Genomic DNA, 18178 nt, shown 5'->3' with positions numbered 1-18178 from the left:
CCTATTTCTCTTCAAAAGTCTCCACATAGTAGAAGGAGGCACCTCACAAACATTCGCGACGGAATAAGTAGACGGTTCAGGGTTCACTACCATCTCACCAATGATTTGCACTTGCTGTTCTTCCGGAATGGACGGATGACCTGGGGCTCTTTGTAAATTTGGATACAAGTTCCCTCAAATATTTTCTGCAGATAGGACGATTCAGAAAACGTTAATTGAAAATCCTATCGGTCTCGTGAAAGTTACGCGTCGCACCGTAAATAAAAATCGCTTCCATTTTTTCTTCCATTGAACGAGAATTGACCATTTCAGAGATTGTTAACGTGGTACCTTTCTACTAGTAAAACCGAAAACTGAATGAGAATATTCTAACTGAACAATGATGTTCATAGTCGTACTGACATTTTTAGACGTTTTCATAAACAAAAAATAACCCAACAAACCTTATCGGGTTATTGGAATTGTCATATGGCAAATAAAAAGAAATATTTCTAGAAATATCGATATTATTGAATGCTCCGCCATTGTGTAGTAGGTGAAGATGATGACTTCATATTCTAGGGTTGTGAAGTATTCGTCAGGAGCTTCAAAATGATGTGTCACAAGACCCCCTTTCTATGGCGCCCAGTCGCCATCTTGAAAGTTTCATCTGTCAATTTCACTTCAAAATAAAGTATTCATGCATTAACTTCATCATTCCAAATTTCTATTTTTTGAGCTGACCCGTCCAAAAAATAAAAGGGGGGGCATTGAAGAAATGCACTGTATAAGGGGTCTAACTATGAATACTAAAACACACATTTTCAAAGAAATCATCAAGTATAATAGTCTACCTGAAAATGTAAATTGTTTTACCAGTTATATTCTGTTTCAAAGAAGTTTATTAAACCTTTTAAGAAACCATTAAGGTGATATCAAATTATTATGTATTTTTAATTACTGTAGGTAGTATTTATTAAAAAATATAAGTAGATAGTTTGTTTTTGTTGTGATGAATAAAAAGTCAATGTCTGGGCCGGCGTTTTCGGTAATCACATTGTTGGACCATTCTTCATTGAAGGTAGTCTCAATGGAGACACATACTCAAATCTATTACAGGAGTGGCCAGCTAGATCCCCTAATCTCACACCCATGGACTTCTTTATGTCGGGACACCTGAAGTTGAAAGTGTACTCTACTAAGCCTACAAATCTAGATGACCTACGACAGAGACTTTTTCGGAAATGCCGATTGCAGACCCCGGTCATCTTGAATAATGTACAGAACGCTTTCGAGAGTCGACTGTATTATAGTATAAACTAGGTGGGGTCATTTTGAACAATTTATCCGTTCTGTTTTTCTTAAATGAAACTTTCAACATTTAATTTCTCAATAACGAATGAACCAAATTGAAAAAAATACAGAAGTAATAGAGAGACAAAAGACCTTTCGAATGATGTATCACCAGACTCCCTATACCATTGAAAAAAATGGGGGGGGGGTGATTGCTGACCGCAGGGGGGTGAAGTTTTGGGTATGATTTCCATATCAGAATCAGCCCCCCTAGAAATGAAAATTGACGTATTCTTTGAAATTTTCGGTTACACGTCTGTTTCTGACTTACAGGAGGGTCGAGTTTCTTGGAACGCCCTGTACTAGAATGTATCCCATTTGAATAAATGATAAATGAACAAATTGTCAGTGAAAAAATATTTATTCTTTATATTACAATTGCAGCAAGTTGAAAAGTTATCTGGATTGTTTGATTTTCCATAATTCAAAGTAGAAAGATAATTGTAAAAAATTTTTGTGGATTGTAATCTATGTCAATTTCATCGGTTAGTAAAGGCATTTATTTCCAAAATGATTTACACTAATTATATAAATGATAAAAAACGATCAAGAATAAGTCTTCACGATAGGATACAGAAATTGAAAAAAAAGGATTTAAGAACATAAAGCTTGGGAAAGTTTTTGGCTTTCTACTACTCCATCTTGATACAAGAAAGAAGGATGAGGAAATCTTCCTAAGAAAGGAAGGAAGTAATCAATTTGAAAATAAGTAACTCTATGGATGTGTAGATCATGCAAAGAAGTAAATTTCAGACACAAATTGAAAGAAAGTCTTCCTGAAACAGCTACTTCCATATAAACTTTAAATTACACGAAAGAAAAAAATTCTTTGGAAGATTCCCTCATCCTTTTTTTGAATCGAGATGGAGTGTTAGAAAGTCAAAACCTTTCTTTCCCAAAAAGTAGTCACTCCTAAAAATATAACTTCTTCAATTCAAACATAAAGCTATTTTGAACTTCAATTACACTAACGTTGTTTCCATTTGATTTTAAATTCAAATTTACGATTTTTCAGAATCTCTTCGGTAGGGTCTCATGTGGTCTCACAACAATGAAATATCCGTTTGTTCTATATTCGCTGGATAAAAGTTTATAGTCCAGTCATCTTAGTCACAATTGGGTAAGTGTCTCGGAATTTGAGATTCTCAGCCATAAACTCGTATAAACTGGTATTTTGACATCCCTCAAGTTGTCTCAGAACCTACACATGGTATGATGTGCGCGACTATTGAAATCCATGGTCAAAGGTCACAAAACTCAACTTTTCGCGAATATCTCATTTCCTATGGCTTTTATGTTATTTATATTCATTATCAATATCGTAGAGGATTGAATTTCGAACAAGTTTTTTCAGACATTTTTTTATACGTTATATTCATTATCAATATCGTAGTGAATTAAATTTCGAACAATTTTTTTCAAACATTTTTTATACGTTGATTTTTTTTCCAGATAAAGGGCGGAGAGCACGCAGTTAGAGCATCATTTAACATCAACCACACGGTCAGAAACACGCCATATGAAGTTTATTATTCATTGATTAATATATAATTATTGATAATTTTCATTCATCATTGACTATTACATTGTATTAAATATTTTTTTTCATTATTGGAATATCTATCTGGTCGATTACACTTAAAACAGATTCCTGGAGTTAAAAAATAATTGAAGAACAAACTCTATTTACACCGACCATAGAGGGTCGTAATTTAATCTACTACCGATACATTACGTTTCCCTGAATTATCGCTCAGAGAACAAAATCTATCATAATCGTTGCTAATTTCGGAACGAATTCCAGGTTAAGTAAAAAACATTTTTGAATATTGTTCTACTTATAACTTAATAGTAATATACTTACTCTCAGTATATCTCCAACAAGTGAAGCTATGAACATATTATCTAACTTCACATCGTCATTCTCTAAAATATCCTGAAAATAAATGAAAACAATGATTCAATATTCCGTTCGTAGGAATTTGTGTCAAATAAAAATATAATGAAACAAGTTAGGTACATGGTATTGCACATATTATATTTTAGTAAACGAAAACATTTCTACTAAACATTTCACGTTTTCCACTTGAAAGTCTGCAATACCCGTCAGTTAAAATTGCATTCTCAAAGTCATCAACGTATTCCCTTGTCCCTAGACCGTAATATATCGTACCCCGGCAAATTTAGGTCCAAGTCTGTCTTTCGTTTCTGCTTGACATAAGATGTTCGAGGATGGTGAATTAGGATTTATGTTATACGCCTTCTCTTCAAAGTATACGGTGAATTTTAGTTTTTCTGAAAAAATATTTATTTCCTCATCATTTTCTTTCTTGTCTCTTTCAAAATACTTTCCTTCAATTGTGTCAGCGTTTCTTCAATCGTCGGAACGGTTGACGTTGACTTCATTCAACAATTCCTGAGCACTTTAATGAAATGAATAAAAACACTTTTGTCTAATTTCCACTAGTTAATTTTATTTAAACGACCGGTTTCGGGTTTAACCCCATTATCAAGTATAGGAATCACACGTTAAAAGGTAAGACCTCGTTAGTCCTTAGCTCGCACAAGTTTCTCAACTTCTGAGAGTTGTCGTTCGTATGAGGGCGACAGCTGATTAACGGAAAAACAGATAGAACAGAACAGACAGATCAAGTATAAACCTCAAATGTGAAATTCGAAAACTCGGTTATATCGGCAGTTTTTAGATAAGATAGACAGACAGATATTCAAACGAACCAGGGGCCAACTATAAAATTCAACACTGAAGATTATAGGGGTTCTTAGACTTCTAAATTCAAAAGTGGAGATCTACATAAATCAAGTTGTTCGTTTAGGGGTATATATTTCTGGTTTCTCATTGATTTGTTGATTTCCATGTCTTCCCACTAATTGATTTTGTCCGTATATTACATAAGTGTAGGATTTTGAGGTTATTTTTACTTATCTGTTTTGATTCTTGAAGATGTTCATACATTGTAGATTTTTTGATCAAACAGATATGTTCGAGGAGCCTTGTGTGAAAATTTCTACCGGTTTGGCCTGTATATACTGTAGATCACTCGCCAAACTCTATTCTACACACATCGGAAAAGTCTAGGGATATTTTTATAACATACTAAATATCATAAAAATAAATGCATGAGGTCGTTTAATTTCGATTAAATTGGTACACTCGACCACCCTGTAGATTTCTATGGGTTGAACAAAGCCTGCAAAAACGGTAACTAATCTTTTATCAAGTTTTTTTACAAACTAATGAATAATCTGAAAGTGTCGAGTTTGTACATTCTATGCAGTTCTTGCTCAGCAATTAAACTGTAAATATTGTGCTTTAACATGGAACGCCATCACTTACCATTGGCTGAGATGAATAGAGCTGTAGGGCTTCTTCAAGGTGGCATGCGACAAAATGATGTAGCTCTTCGTTTGGGGGTCTTCCAAAGTGTTATCAGTCGATTGTGGCGGCGTTTCCGTGAAACTGGCAGTCCAGCCAAACAACATCCAGGGCGAGGACGCGCTACAACTGCAGTTCAAGACCGATTTTTGGTCTTAACCGCAAGAAGACAACCGACAATCACAGCACCTGATTTGGTTAACGTGTTGCAGCAGACGCACCAGGTAACCATTGGTCGTGATACTGTCAGAAATCGACTGCATGAAGCAGATCTCCACAACAGAAGGCCACTTAGATGTCCACCTTTGTCGAGAGGCAATCGCGATAGAAGATTAGAGTGGTGTCAAGAACATCAAAACTGGGATGCAAATGATTGGGCCACAGTTTTGTTTACAGACGAATCCAGATTTGGATTTCATCCAGATTCTCGTCGAGTAAGACTGTGGAGACGACCTGGAAATAATGAACGTTTGAGACACGTCCAGGAAGTCCGCACATACAGAGGTGGTACAGTAATGCTATGGGGCGGAATCATGATCGGCGGCAGAACCGATCTCGTTTTTCCAAATCGCTCCCTCACAGCTCGACAGTACCTCGACACCATTCTTCTACCTATCGTCCGTCCATTTGCTGGTGCTGTTGGTGAAAACTTCTACCTAATGCACGATAATGCTCGTCCACATGTCGCGCGTCTAGTGACTGACTGGCTCACCAACGAAGGAGTTGATGTATTGCCATGGCCAGCACAATCACCGGACCTGAATCCCATCGAGCATGTGTGGGACATGCTTCAACGAAGAATTACTCCGCATATGGGGAACATTCACACAACGTTTCAATTGAGAAAGCTTTTAATCGCTGAATGGGCAAATGTACCTCAACAAGACATTGACAATCTCATTTTGTCGATGCACGATACATGTAGGGCCGTAATAACCCAGCGTTGAGGTCATACTTTGTACTGATTCCAATTTTTTTTGTATTATGATTTTTTTTCGGGGTGTCAAAGAAGAGCCATATTTTTTTTAATTTTTGCTTATATGCACACTCAGTATTTTTGACCATTTAATAAATTTTGTTGTAAGTTACATTCGTTTAATGATCACCCATCAACTTGTTTTCCCTAAAGCGATCTAAAAAAAAATATTACCATTTTTGAAAATATCCCTAGACTTTTCCGATGTGTGTATGTATACCTGATTTTTTCATTCTATCTCGTTTGAGTTTTACATCAAACATAGTTCTGCCTAAACTTATGAAAGCTGTCGTTATTTTTTATTCAGAGAAGTAATTTTGAATATCTTCAGAAAGTTTACCTGAGTAGTTGGTGCTACTTCATATATATATATATATATATATATATATATATATATATATATATATATATATATATATATATATATTGTGTTCTCTGCAGTATTTTATGAGATTAACCTAATATTATCTTTTCTATTAGGGAATCTGGTACCTGATTTTTTACTGCAATTCGCTCAATTATTTTTTTTAGTTCATCTTGGAAATTCTTTTCAGGTAACGGGATTGCGAAAGCTCTGTGTACCAGTCTGTGAATGTTTTTTCGGTAGATATTGAATTGAAAACCATAATCGACTTTTGAAATATTCAAATTTAAGAAGTTAAACTCCTTGTTTTGTTCGATGTCTACTGTGAGTTTAGTTTTCTTATGCAGACTATTGAGAGTGTATATAAATTGATTAATTTGTCTGTTTGAACCATCAAAACCAACCAGTACGTCATCAACATATCTGAACCAAAACACAATATGTTTCTGGGAAAGGGTTATTAAGGATATGGGTGAGCCCATAGGGAGACTTGAGTTTTGTAGATAAAAAATATTATTATATTTGAAGAAATTTTGCTTAGACATGTATTCAGGACATTTTAAAATTAGTTTGTTATATTTGGATTTGTATAACTCTTATCTAATATGCATTTCAGACAATCGTCTGTTGGAATGTTAGGAAACATTTTTTTACGTCGAATGATACTAGTTTGATATTATCATATATATTCAAATTTGATAATTTGTCAGCTAGGTCTACTGAATTTGGAACAGTGTTTGAAGGTCTAAATTTTGTGAGGTCTGAATCTCGAATTGAAGAATTTTGACAACTTACTGGTTGGGACATCTATATATGATACTACGGATCTGGCTGGATGTCCTTCTTTGTGGAGCTTAATTAATCCATTCAGTTCTGTAGGCTATGGGTTCATGCATATCATCTTTTATAGAATGTCATCCCCAAAGTATGCACCATATAGGAAACTTATTTATCAAGGGTTTTTCGACAAAATTTTACTCTTGATAAAAATTTGTGCATCCCCTAAAATGAACATGCACTAACAAAATACAGTAAAACACACATAACATACGAGGAGCTTTCAAATATTTGATTTTGAGACAGGAGTAAAGTACCTACTCTTATTTTGAAAAATTTTGGGAAATGTTATTCAAAAAAGTTGTTCAGCATTGAAAGATACATCTAGTTTTGAAGGCATGGCCATCTTGGTGAAGTTTTTTTCACCCATTTTTTTTAAATGACTACGAAAAAAAAATTGCTGAAACAATAAATAGACAGCATCCTGTATACGATGGTTTATTTTGAAATCCTGTGATATTTCGAAATACACAACTATGATGTTAACCACGGTCAATTTTTTTGAAGAGTAAAATAATTTTTGGTGCAAAGCTATTTTTATTTTTTGTTAACACCGAAAATTAATCAAAATTATACTGTGTTGTAACAAGAACTTAATATTTAATACTCTCAAATCATGAAACATCAAAATGAAATGGGTATTTCGTAACAAACTTATTGATTTTCTGGAAATAATTCTCCAAAAGAATCCCCAGAAAATCAATGAGTTTGTTATGTAATAGATATTTTATTTTGATGTTTTATGATTTGATATTATTGAATATTAAGTGCTTGTTACAATACAGTATAATTTCGAGTTAATTTTCGGTAAAATGAAAAAAATAAAAATAACTTTGCACCAAGAATTTTGAAAATTATTTTAGTCTTCAGGATACTTCAGGATACTGACTATTTGTCGTTTTAGCAATTTTTTTGAAGTCACCATTTTGAAAAAATGGGTAAAAAAGTTAAACTTCACTTAAATGGTCACGACTCAAAATCATTATGTATATTTTAATGCTGAATAACTTTTTGAATTACATTTCCCGAAATTTTTCAAAATAAGAGTACTTTACTCTTGTCTCAAAATCAAATATTTAAAGGCTCCTCGTATATTACGTATATTTTACTGTATTTTTTTGGTGCATGTTTAGTTTCAGAAAATGCACAAACTTTTTATCAATAATAATTTTTTGTTGAAAAACCCTTAATAAATAAGTTTCCCATATGGTGCATACTTTGGGGATGATACTGTATATTCCATGGTGTGGAAAACAGCATTGTTGAATTCTCAAAATTTCACATTTCAGTGTATACGACCGGTGTCAGTCGTATAAATGAATTTAACTGGCGGAAATTAAACAAAAGTGTTTTTATTCATTTCATCAAAGTCATCATGAATTATCACAAAATAAACAAGTCATCAATCACACAAATTCAGATATTTCGGAATTTGTGTGATTGATGATGAAATACGAATGTATTTTGCCCGCGAAATTTGAACATCCTCTTTATTTTTCTAACAATTCACGTATACCATTGTGTTTTTGTTGTGCAGTATTGTTCAGTAAAAATATTTAGAAAACATATGATACAAATAAATATGTCTCAGTCTAATTTTTTTCTTTACTTCTAACAGGTTAGGTTATTGAAGTAATTGAGGTTAATAAAATTCACTATACCATAGCGTAGCACTCCCTATGATTACATTACACTACTCACACATCAGAACTGAATATATGCAAGACATGTTCTATTTGATAAAGCTTCAAAAATTATTTCAAAGCTATTTTTCAAGGTTTTTGGCCGTGTTCTGCATGTTTTTATGCCTGCACGTTTCGTCTACCACTGCGGTAGACATTATCAAAGGCGATGAGGTAACGGCCGAAATGATCGAGTAGTTCTCAACGCTACAATGCTGAAACTTGTCTCCAATTCCCCACCTATTATTATAGGTGGGGAATTAGCTTCGACACAGTTATCTTCGGCCGTGAGAGTTTGCATTCTTTGATTAAGCTTGTAGAAGTTTTTCATGAATTGGTTTATATGAAAATTCTGATTTTACTGAACAGAAAGTTATGTAGACTCAACTGGAGATTTTTTTCAACGAGAACATCATAAATTTATATTTTGAGAAATCGCATACTTACTTTCAAACTCCCTCTTGTACAATAGTCTGTGACTATACAAATATTAGGACTATCCGTGCAGGCCCCTATGAAAGAATTGAGATTGTCGTGTCGGAGATCGCGCATCTGGAATAAAATAAAATATGAGTATTATCTTTGATTTTAGTGATTTCCCCACTTCACGAAACGAAAAATGACCAGGAAGGTTTTGGCTTTCTACCTCTCCATTTTTATAAAAAAAAATTGTGGGAATCTTTCAAAGGAAGCAATACATTTTAAAATAAACTCTGTTCAAACTATGTAGATAAACTGCCTGCTTAGGGGAAGATTGGTATATACAACTATTATGGGGAAAACAGTCGTGGCACGGGTATCAAGGGGCTGTCCACAGGGGGGTTCTATCCCCTCTGTTATGGAACCTTGTCATGGACGAGCCGCTATGTCTCCTGGACCGTAATGGGTACAAAGCACTGGGCTATGCAGACGACTTAGTCATCCTAGTCCAGGGCAAATACAATAATGTAGTGAAAGGATGCATGCAGCAGGTCCTGAACATCATAACAAGATGGACTGAAGAGGAAGGGCTTAACATAAACCCATCCAAATCGACCATAGTAGCATTCACCAAGAGGACTAAAACGGAGGGTCTCGGACCTCTAAAACTTCGAGGTGAAGAAATACAAGTGTCGGGGGAGGTTAAATATCTGTAAGTGATCCTAGACTCCGAACTGACCTGAGGAAAGCGGAGGTAGCACTGATGCTCGCCAGGCGCACCTATGGGAAAACATGGGGACTTAAACCAGACATGGTATATTGGCTATACACGATGGTGGTTGAACCTATGATAACATACGCATTTCTGGTCTGGTGGCCAGGTGAAGCAGGCGACCGCCATCAACAAACTAGGCAAGGTGCAAAGACTTGCATGTTTGGGAATGACGGGAGCAATGAGAACTCCCCAACAGCTGCATTGGAGACACTCCTGAATCTACCTCCTTTACACTTTGTGATAATAGGGGAGGTCAGGATGGGCCAATTCAGACTGGAAAACTCACCGAACTACAGAAGAGCGGACCGAACAGAAATTTCGGAACAAGTGGAAGAGCACATATTGAATATGTGCACGGACCACATGATACCGAAGTACACCTTTAACACAAACTTTACGGCCAAAATCATAAGCCGTGAAGAGTGGAAGACCATTGGTCATCCCGAAAACATGTTTGGAAAAAACACCTGGTATACAGATGGATCGAAGACCAAACATCGAATGGGAGCTGGAATATACCGAGCGGATAGAAATCTAAACTACAACTATCCGCTAGGACTATACACATCCGTATTTCAAGCGGAAGTGTATGCTATCTTGCAGTGTGCAAGGCTTATTAAATTGAGACCTCAAAGAAATGAGCAGATCAATATTTTAACAGACAGCAAAAGCGCATTAGGGGCTCTGACAAACCCGAAGGTGACATCAAAACTGATCTGGGAATGCCATGAAGAACTGAATGAACTTGCGAACAGGAACAAATTAACTTTGTACTGGGTGCCAGGGCATTCAGGAATCACAGTTAATGAAACAGCTGATGAATGCGCTAGACGCGGATCATCAACTTCATATATAGGTCCTGAACCAGCTCTGGGGGTATCAAAATCACTGGTACGAAACCAGATTAGGATATGGACCAATAAGAAGCACACAGAGTACTGGACAAAAGTATCTGGCAACAAACACAGTAGAACCTTCATTGGGGAACCGCCCGAGAAAAGAATCGAAGAAATACTTCAATATAGTAGGGAGCGGCTCAGAATAATTACAGGGCTACTGACCGGTTATTTCCCGCTCAGAGAACACCTGAATAAAATGGGGCTGTACAATGGAGACCTCAGCTGCTGATTATGCAACGAAAGGATAGAAACAGCTCTACACATCTTATGCGAATGTAAGGCACTGAATCACAGGAGGCAGGCAATATATGGACGTACGAAATTACGTCCAGAAGAATATGACGAACATCCAACACGGAACCTGTACAAACTAGTACAGGAAACGAGACTGATGGAATTGGTGTCATGAGAAAATGGGAGAACAAACGCAATAAGCCCAAGAGACTGCAGCGTTTCCTGGAGACTTGGATTGAATGGACAAGTCAGACAGCTCCCAAGATTAATAAAAAAAACATGTGTAGATCATGTGAAGAAGAAACTTTCAAACACAAACTGGAGGAAAAATACCCCTCGAAACAACACTGTCATCCTCAATAGGAGACATCAATGTTACGGAATAAGATACTTGCCTTTTTGCCTCCTCAGAACCAATCTAGATAACGTTACATGATGAAGCACTTAATTCATTCATGAAATTACGATTTCATGTCACGAATGAGTCAAATTTAGTTATGACAATATGGCTTTCTTGAAAACAAAGATCAACAGGCGACCTTCCAACGTATGTCACCCATATTTGGGTTAACGCAATCGAGAAACATACAGAGTCATGATGGTTTGCTGTAGCGCTTGATGGTTTGCTGGCGAAACTTCGAAGCTATGGCTTGTTGGATCATTTTTGTAAAGGGCTCTCCAGCTTCCTGGAAGAACGTTCTCTGTGAGTAGCCGTCGATGGATATCTCCCGAATAATTTTACAATCAACGCTGGTGTTCCCCAGGGATTTATATTGTCTCCAACCCTCTTTTTATTATATGTCAACGACTTTTTGGAAAGAAGAAGAATCCAATATATTGCTTTTCTAACGACAGCATACTTATCTCGTCATTCCATTTGGATTCCAGGACTTTGGCTGCGGAAGCAAATCTTCACCGGCAGCAGGAGGTTGTATATCTTAATGAGGATCTGGAAGTGATCTCGAATTGGCGTGAAAGTAACCACGTTCAATTCAATGCCAAAAACCCAGGCATCGGTTTTCTCCAAAAAGATGAGTATCTTCGAACCGGATATAATTATATCAGGACAGACAATTTCGCTTACTGCTTCGATTATTTGTTGGAGGTTAAATTGGACATCAATGTCATCCGCCCGAGGGGAGACGTGAACATCACTTGCAAACTTTAAAGTCTGGAACATCGAAGAAAAGTTGTCTCTCTTCTATAGATACTTTTACGGAAAGTGTTCAAGTAACTTGGCACTTGACTTCCACCAAGAGCGGCACATATCAGAAATACGCGACGGACTGTGGCTGCTCATCGTTTTGTGGTTCAACTCAGTACACCTCAAACTTTACTGTTTGAGAACTGTTTCATTTGGAAAACTGCGTTTATGTGGAATAAACTTCCTGAGAAGGTTTTTCCAAATGGGTTCAATCTCCAGCGATTCAAATCCAACAGTTTCTGAAATTCATCCACTGGATCTTCTGCCTCATATAGAGAATTTCAATCTGTGGTCTGACAGTTATTTTGAAATTGAACATACTTTTTTCTGCTGAATATTCGTCCATACAGTTTACCCTGGTGTATGTTTTTATGTCTGAGAATGTTCGGGATGAGACAAAGAATAGCCTCGTGATCAGATAATCCTGGATTTATTACTGAGCTTGATACATCTTTGATGTTTGCTCGATGAAAATTTAGATATTTGGGTGGGGCTATCTACATGCATGACTAGATTGAAGCAGTCAAATAAGTGTTTGAATATCAGCGCATGTTTTGTTTTCGTAATGTATGTTGAAGTCTCCAGCTAAAATTTTTGATGCAACTGGGGGTAATTTTGCTAACAAGTATTCTAGTCTATAGACACACACGATATAGACATTGTTATGTTGTGAGTGGACTATTGAATATTCAAACTGTTTTTCCACAATCAAATTATCAAATTTATCTATATTTACAAAAGGAAAATATTTCAAAAACTTTTGTTGATCAGTATTGAGGTTTCTCCGTGCATTGAATTTTTCCTACAGAATTTTGAAATAGCATAACCAGGCATATCAATGTTCAGCCAATGTTCCGTCAGATCAGGGTAGGTGATGTCGAGATACATGAGCTGGAGCCCCTGTTATTCTTGCTGGTAAAAATAACCGTCCAGTTAGGTAGTCACCAATCATTCCTGCCCAAACGTTCAGCGAAAATTGTTCCGGAAAATTACTTTCTCTAATAACGTCAAATATTGCCATCGTCCTTAAATAAAATATTTGGCGAAAAATGATTATTGTGTGCCATCGTATGAATCAACCACCTGCAAAACATTCATTTCGGTATATGATATGGGTATAGGAGGTTTCTTTTTAGAACTATCTATACGGCTTCTGGACTTCCAGCTGCAGTGCAATCTGCAAGGATCTTCTTCTATCGTATCAAGTATAGTTTCTTCTAACTCAGGCGTTGTTACAGTTTCTGGTCATCCACCACCTTCATTTTCATTAAAAACTTTTATTCCACATAGATATGAATGTAGCGTTCTAAATGTTTTAGCAAATGGAATTACTGTGTTAAGATATCTGTCCTGGTGAATTATCCGTTCTTCTTCCGCTTTTCTATTTGCTAATTCATCAATAAAGTGCATTTCAGTTATTTCAGCGTTAGTAAAATCATTCATTATGCTAATTGACAACTCTGACTTCCACTGATTTGACAACACTGTCAGCTGGTCTCCAAATCAGGTGTTTGTGATATGGAAAGTGGCTTGATTTTTTTTCTCGAAAACGAAGTTAGCTATGAAGAAAACACAAGCGACGAAAAAGTTTCATTTTTAGTTGTGATCAATCTAGAAAATACTTTTTTTCCCCAATAATGTTGGCTGTAGTGCTAACTGAGACTCCACTGGACCTAAATAAGCGCCTTTTTACTTCAATAACTGTAGCATATTTCAACCAAATCGGTGTAAGGATATATATGATATTTTATAAATACCGTTTTTTTTTAAACTTCAACACCCTGTATCTCAGAAAAGAAAAAACTCCGGACATGTTTTTATGAGAACTTTCTTCCTTAAAACGACCTTACGAACCACCCTTTAAAGTTTCGTGCCGTAGCTAGAAAACACCCTGTATATTATACAGTAACTTTACGGGGTGCATCTTTTAGTTCGCCCTTTATTACAGATAAGCAGATTTTTTTCATTAAATTTGTTTATTTCACATATTATGACAGGTTAAATACCCAAAAAAAAGAAGAAACATTGATTTCTTCTCAAAAATGTCTTTCAATGGATACTATTTATATCAGACATCATATTTTTCCAAGACGGACGAATCGGCAAGAAAGAACAATATTAAAGAAAATCTTACCATTTTGAGTTCTTTTTTCATCTCTCTGGTGATATCGATCGATTTCTTGTGTACTTTCTTTATAGCAAATACTCGTCCTTTGTATATTCCAATTTGAGTAAATATGGTGGAATATCGAAAATCTGCGTCTGGGTTAGAGCTCAGGGAGACCTGACTCGTTCTTATCAATGGATGAATCGTCTGAAAAATATTTATTTCAACACAAGGCTGAATGTATTTTAAAAATGAATTAGAGAAAAATCAACTTCATTACATCAAAAGAGAAAATTATTGGGTAACGGATGGGAAACAACCAACATTCAACAACAGAAGGCAGACCTCACACAAGCTAATTCATTTGAAGTCGTGTCGACGAGAAACGTATATACAGGTAGGAAGGTAGTTAAATGCCCCTTTTCAAGAGATGCTAATGAAAATAACGATCAATTTTTACAGAAAACTTAATCAAAAGTAGTGAAAAAAATCCAAAACTATTACATGATGTAGCTGCCTCCGTGGTAATGTCAGGATATCCTACACAACACAACAAAGTTTTTGTTTTGGGGTTGAAATTAGATGATTTTAATATATTTCCACGTGTTAAAACCGAAAGTGACCATAAAAATTATATATTAGCTCTTGTTTTCAAGATATAGTATCATTATATTATATATATGTATATTGAGTTTTCAACAAATGAAATATTTCATCACCAACAGTTGGTACACATGTTTGTTTACATAACACCCCTCTCATCAGCTGTTCTTAAGTAGTAAACAAAACCTATGTGAGTTTGTCAATTGTACGCACGTGGTTGCTATTGAAATTATCGTGTGAAGTTGATTTTTAAATTAATTTAAGTGCTGATCTGAAATGCTTCGAAAGTGTGTGAATTCTGTCGATAGCTTTTGCTATATATGTGGTGAAATAACATTTAAGGCTCAGAAACATAAAATGACACCTATCGTTAAGACAGCCTATGAACATTATTTTGGTGTGAAAGTTGGGGACCAAGATAAATCATGGGCTCCTCATATATGTTGTAATTCTTGTTCCGTCATATTGCGAGAGTGGCTGAAAAATGAAAACGGGCAATGGCTTTTGCAGTACCTATGGTTTGGCGTGAGCCTACCAATCATACAGACGACTGTTATTTCTGCTTAACTCCTCCCATTAAGCAAGGTTTATCTATGATGAAGAGAGGAACGGTTAAATACCCTAATCTCCCATCTGCTCTTCAGCCTGTACCACACTCAGACAATTTGCCAGTCCCTTCTCCACCCCAAAACTATGAAATTTTAGAGGAAGGTGATGAAGACTGTTTAGAAGGAGCAACCCATCCTTCTACATCCTATGACCCTGATTTTGAGGTAAGCGATAGGTCTAGTGATCCGCACAGAATTAGTCAAGCAGAGTTGAGTGACCTTATAAGAGATCTTCGCTTGTCTAAGGAAAAGGCTGAGCTGTTAGGGTCAAGACTACAACAGTGGAATCTTCTAAAACATGATGTGAAAATATCTCAGTACAGACAGCGTCAAAAAGATTTGCTTCCTTTTTTTGAGAAAAAAGAAATATGAAAACACTTCTCCAATCAATCAAATATGAACAACACAAGTGGCACATCTGTGGTGATCTGAAAGTCATTGCTATACTCCTAGGAATGCAATTAGGGTTCACCAAGTACTGTTGTTTTTTGTGTCTGTGGGACAGTCGGGATAGAAAATCTCACTATAAAAAAATGAACTGGCCTAAACGAGACCTAAACCCTAATGAGAAAAATGTAGTTTACGAGCCTCTTGTAGATCCTAAGGATGTTCTCCTTCCCCCATTACATATTAAGTTGGGACTAATGAAAAACTTTGTGAAGGCCATGGACCAGGAAGGACAAGCTTTTAAGTACTTGAGAGCAAAGTTTCCCAGGTTGAGTGATGCTAAAGTCAAGGAAGGCATCTTTATTGGGCCTCAAATCCGTGAAATCGTAAATGATCCTGCTTTTGACATGATTTTAACAGGAAATGAAAAAAGAGCCTGGGAAGCCTTTAAGGGGGTTGTACATGGGTTTTTAGGTAACAAAAGAGATGATAACTTCACAGCATTGGTTAAAGAGCTTCTTCAAGCTTACCACCAACTTGGATGCAACATGTCCTTAAAAATTCATTTTCTTCACTCTCATCTTAATTTCTTCCCACAAAACTGTGGAGCTGTGAGTGACGAACATGGAGAAAGATTCCATCAAGACATTGCCTTAATGGAACAGAGATATCAGGGCCGTTGGAATGAAGCAATGCTTGCAGACTACTGCTGGTCTGTGTGTAGGGATGCTCCAGAAGTGTTTTATAAAAGACAAGCTAAACGACAGCGATCTTACAATGAATCGGATGAACTTAATTGAAATTTGGTGGTACAAACTTCTTTTATTTGTCAAAACACTAAGAATAATGTTTTTTTTTATTAATTTTGTACTTAAAATATTCTAAAAGAAACATAACAATATTGTTTTATGTACTTTCACTTTACACGTATAGTATAATTACTCTTTAAGATTAAGTACTGTGTATCTCAAAAACCAGAGCTAATAAAAATTTTCCATTGTTATTTTCGTTTTTATCACCCCAAAATTAGTAGAAATTGACTAATTTAGTGTAGGAAACATTCAAAAAATATTTTTTGTTGTGTCGTGTAATTTTCAAAAAATTCCTACATGCCATTTCAATTGAATGACACCCTTCCCTAACTATCTTCACTTTCAGCAATCATAAAACAAATAAAAAACACAAAAGATAATAGTTGGTGAAATATCTATCGCCTCAATGGCTTGATCATTACTTATCAGAAAACCACTCACTCGAGTAACTTTGGTTCCTTGACTGTTTGAATTCGCCTCTTCGTTTATCTGGATATCTTTGAAGTCCACTTTCCACAGTAGGCTGTCGAGTTCCTGTTCGTATTTCCAATTACGGTAAAAAACTAACGAAATAATGAGCATTACAAAGAACAATCCGCCCGTAACTCCGCTGGTTATTTCCACTGTGTGAGCTGGAAAAAGAGTTTAAAATGAAAAATCAGTTGTCATGGAGAAGTTGATCATGCTCTAATGGATTCAATATGCAATGCATCATTAGTCTGGGAAAATGCACTTTCAATTTGACGATCAATACTTGGACCTGTTTTGTTTCTTATATATTTCAATTCTTTGGCTACAGTAAATTTATTTGGTAAGTTACAAATGTTTGCTGATGACACCACTTACAATGGAAATAGTGTACAAGAAATCAAACTTATTATTTCAAAAGACCTTGATCAAATATCTTTATGGCTTCGATGCCATAAAATGACAGTGAATTTTCAGTGATCTTCTTTCAAATCAAAAAGGTCTACATCAATCGATTCAAAAGATCCAGTTAAATTTAATAATGAAAATATTGGTCTCATTCTAGATGAACATTCATCATGGAGAAAACACATTGAAGCAATTAGAAAAAAATAACTCTCATAATTGGAATTTTATTCAAAATAAATAATGTTGTACCCCAAAAATACTTCAAATTGATTCATTTTTATTAGTATATTCCAAAATGCAATTTCTTATAACAGTATGGGGGATTGCAACAAATTCCTCACTTAAACCAATAAAAAACTTCAGAACAAAATTATAAGATGTATATACAAGTTGAACTACAAGGAGCCTACAGTCAACTTGTATAAACCAATGAAGCTATTAGATGTGCCATCCTTACATAAATTCCATTAATATACCTTCATTCATTCGACCAAAAATAAGCTCAAACATTCAAATTTATCTTTCAAAATCAATGGTGACCAACACAACCATTTCATAAGATATTCAGGAAATCTAAAATTAATGAAAATAAAAACAAATATAGGGCAAAATTCGATTTATCATAAAGGTATCCAATTTTACAATGAGCTACCGAATGCTTTAAAAAA

The 18178-nt window shown here is 35.6% G+C and overlaps 1 protein-coding gene across 4 annotated transcripts in view; it reads right to left on the bottom strand.

Moving 5' to 3' along the window:
* The window catches only part of LOC111512674 (guanylate cyclase 32E), a 292318-nt gene that overhangs the window by 59492 nt on the left and 214648 nt on the right, over nucleotides 1-18178 (bottom strand). For all 4 annotated transcript variants that reach the window (XM_074180299.1, XM_074180298.1, XM_074180297.1 and 1 more), the window contains 4 exons: nucleotides 17076-17266; nucleotides 14252-14431; nucleotides 9033-9137; nucleotides 3197-3268 (listed from right to left, as the gene is read on the bottom strand). In XM_074180299.1, coding sequence (XP_074036400.1) covers nucleotides 3197-3268; nucleotides 9033-9137; nucleotides 14252-14431; nucleotides 17076-17266 — 548 coding nt within the window. The remainder of the gene's footprint in view (nucleotides 1-3196; nucleotides 3269-9032; nucleotides 9138-14251; nucleotides 14432-17075; nucleotides 17267-18178) is intronic.

The sequence above is a fragment of the Leptinotarsa decemlineata genome, unplaced genomic scaffold (genome assembly GCF_025532065.1).
Source record: "Leptinotarsa decemlineata unplaced genomic scaffold, Ldec_3_MD MMD2_tig00026294_RagTag_RagTag, whole genome shotgun sequence".
Taxonomy (NCBI): Eukaryota; Metazoa; Arthropoda; class Insecta; order Coleoptera; family Chrysomelidae; genus Leptinotarsa; species Leptinotarsa decemlineata.
The sequence above is the reverse complement of the archived record's forward strand: the minus strand, read 5'-3'. Positions and strand labels throughout refer to the sequence as shown.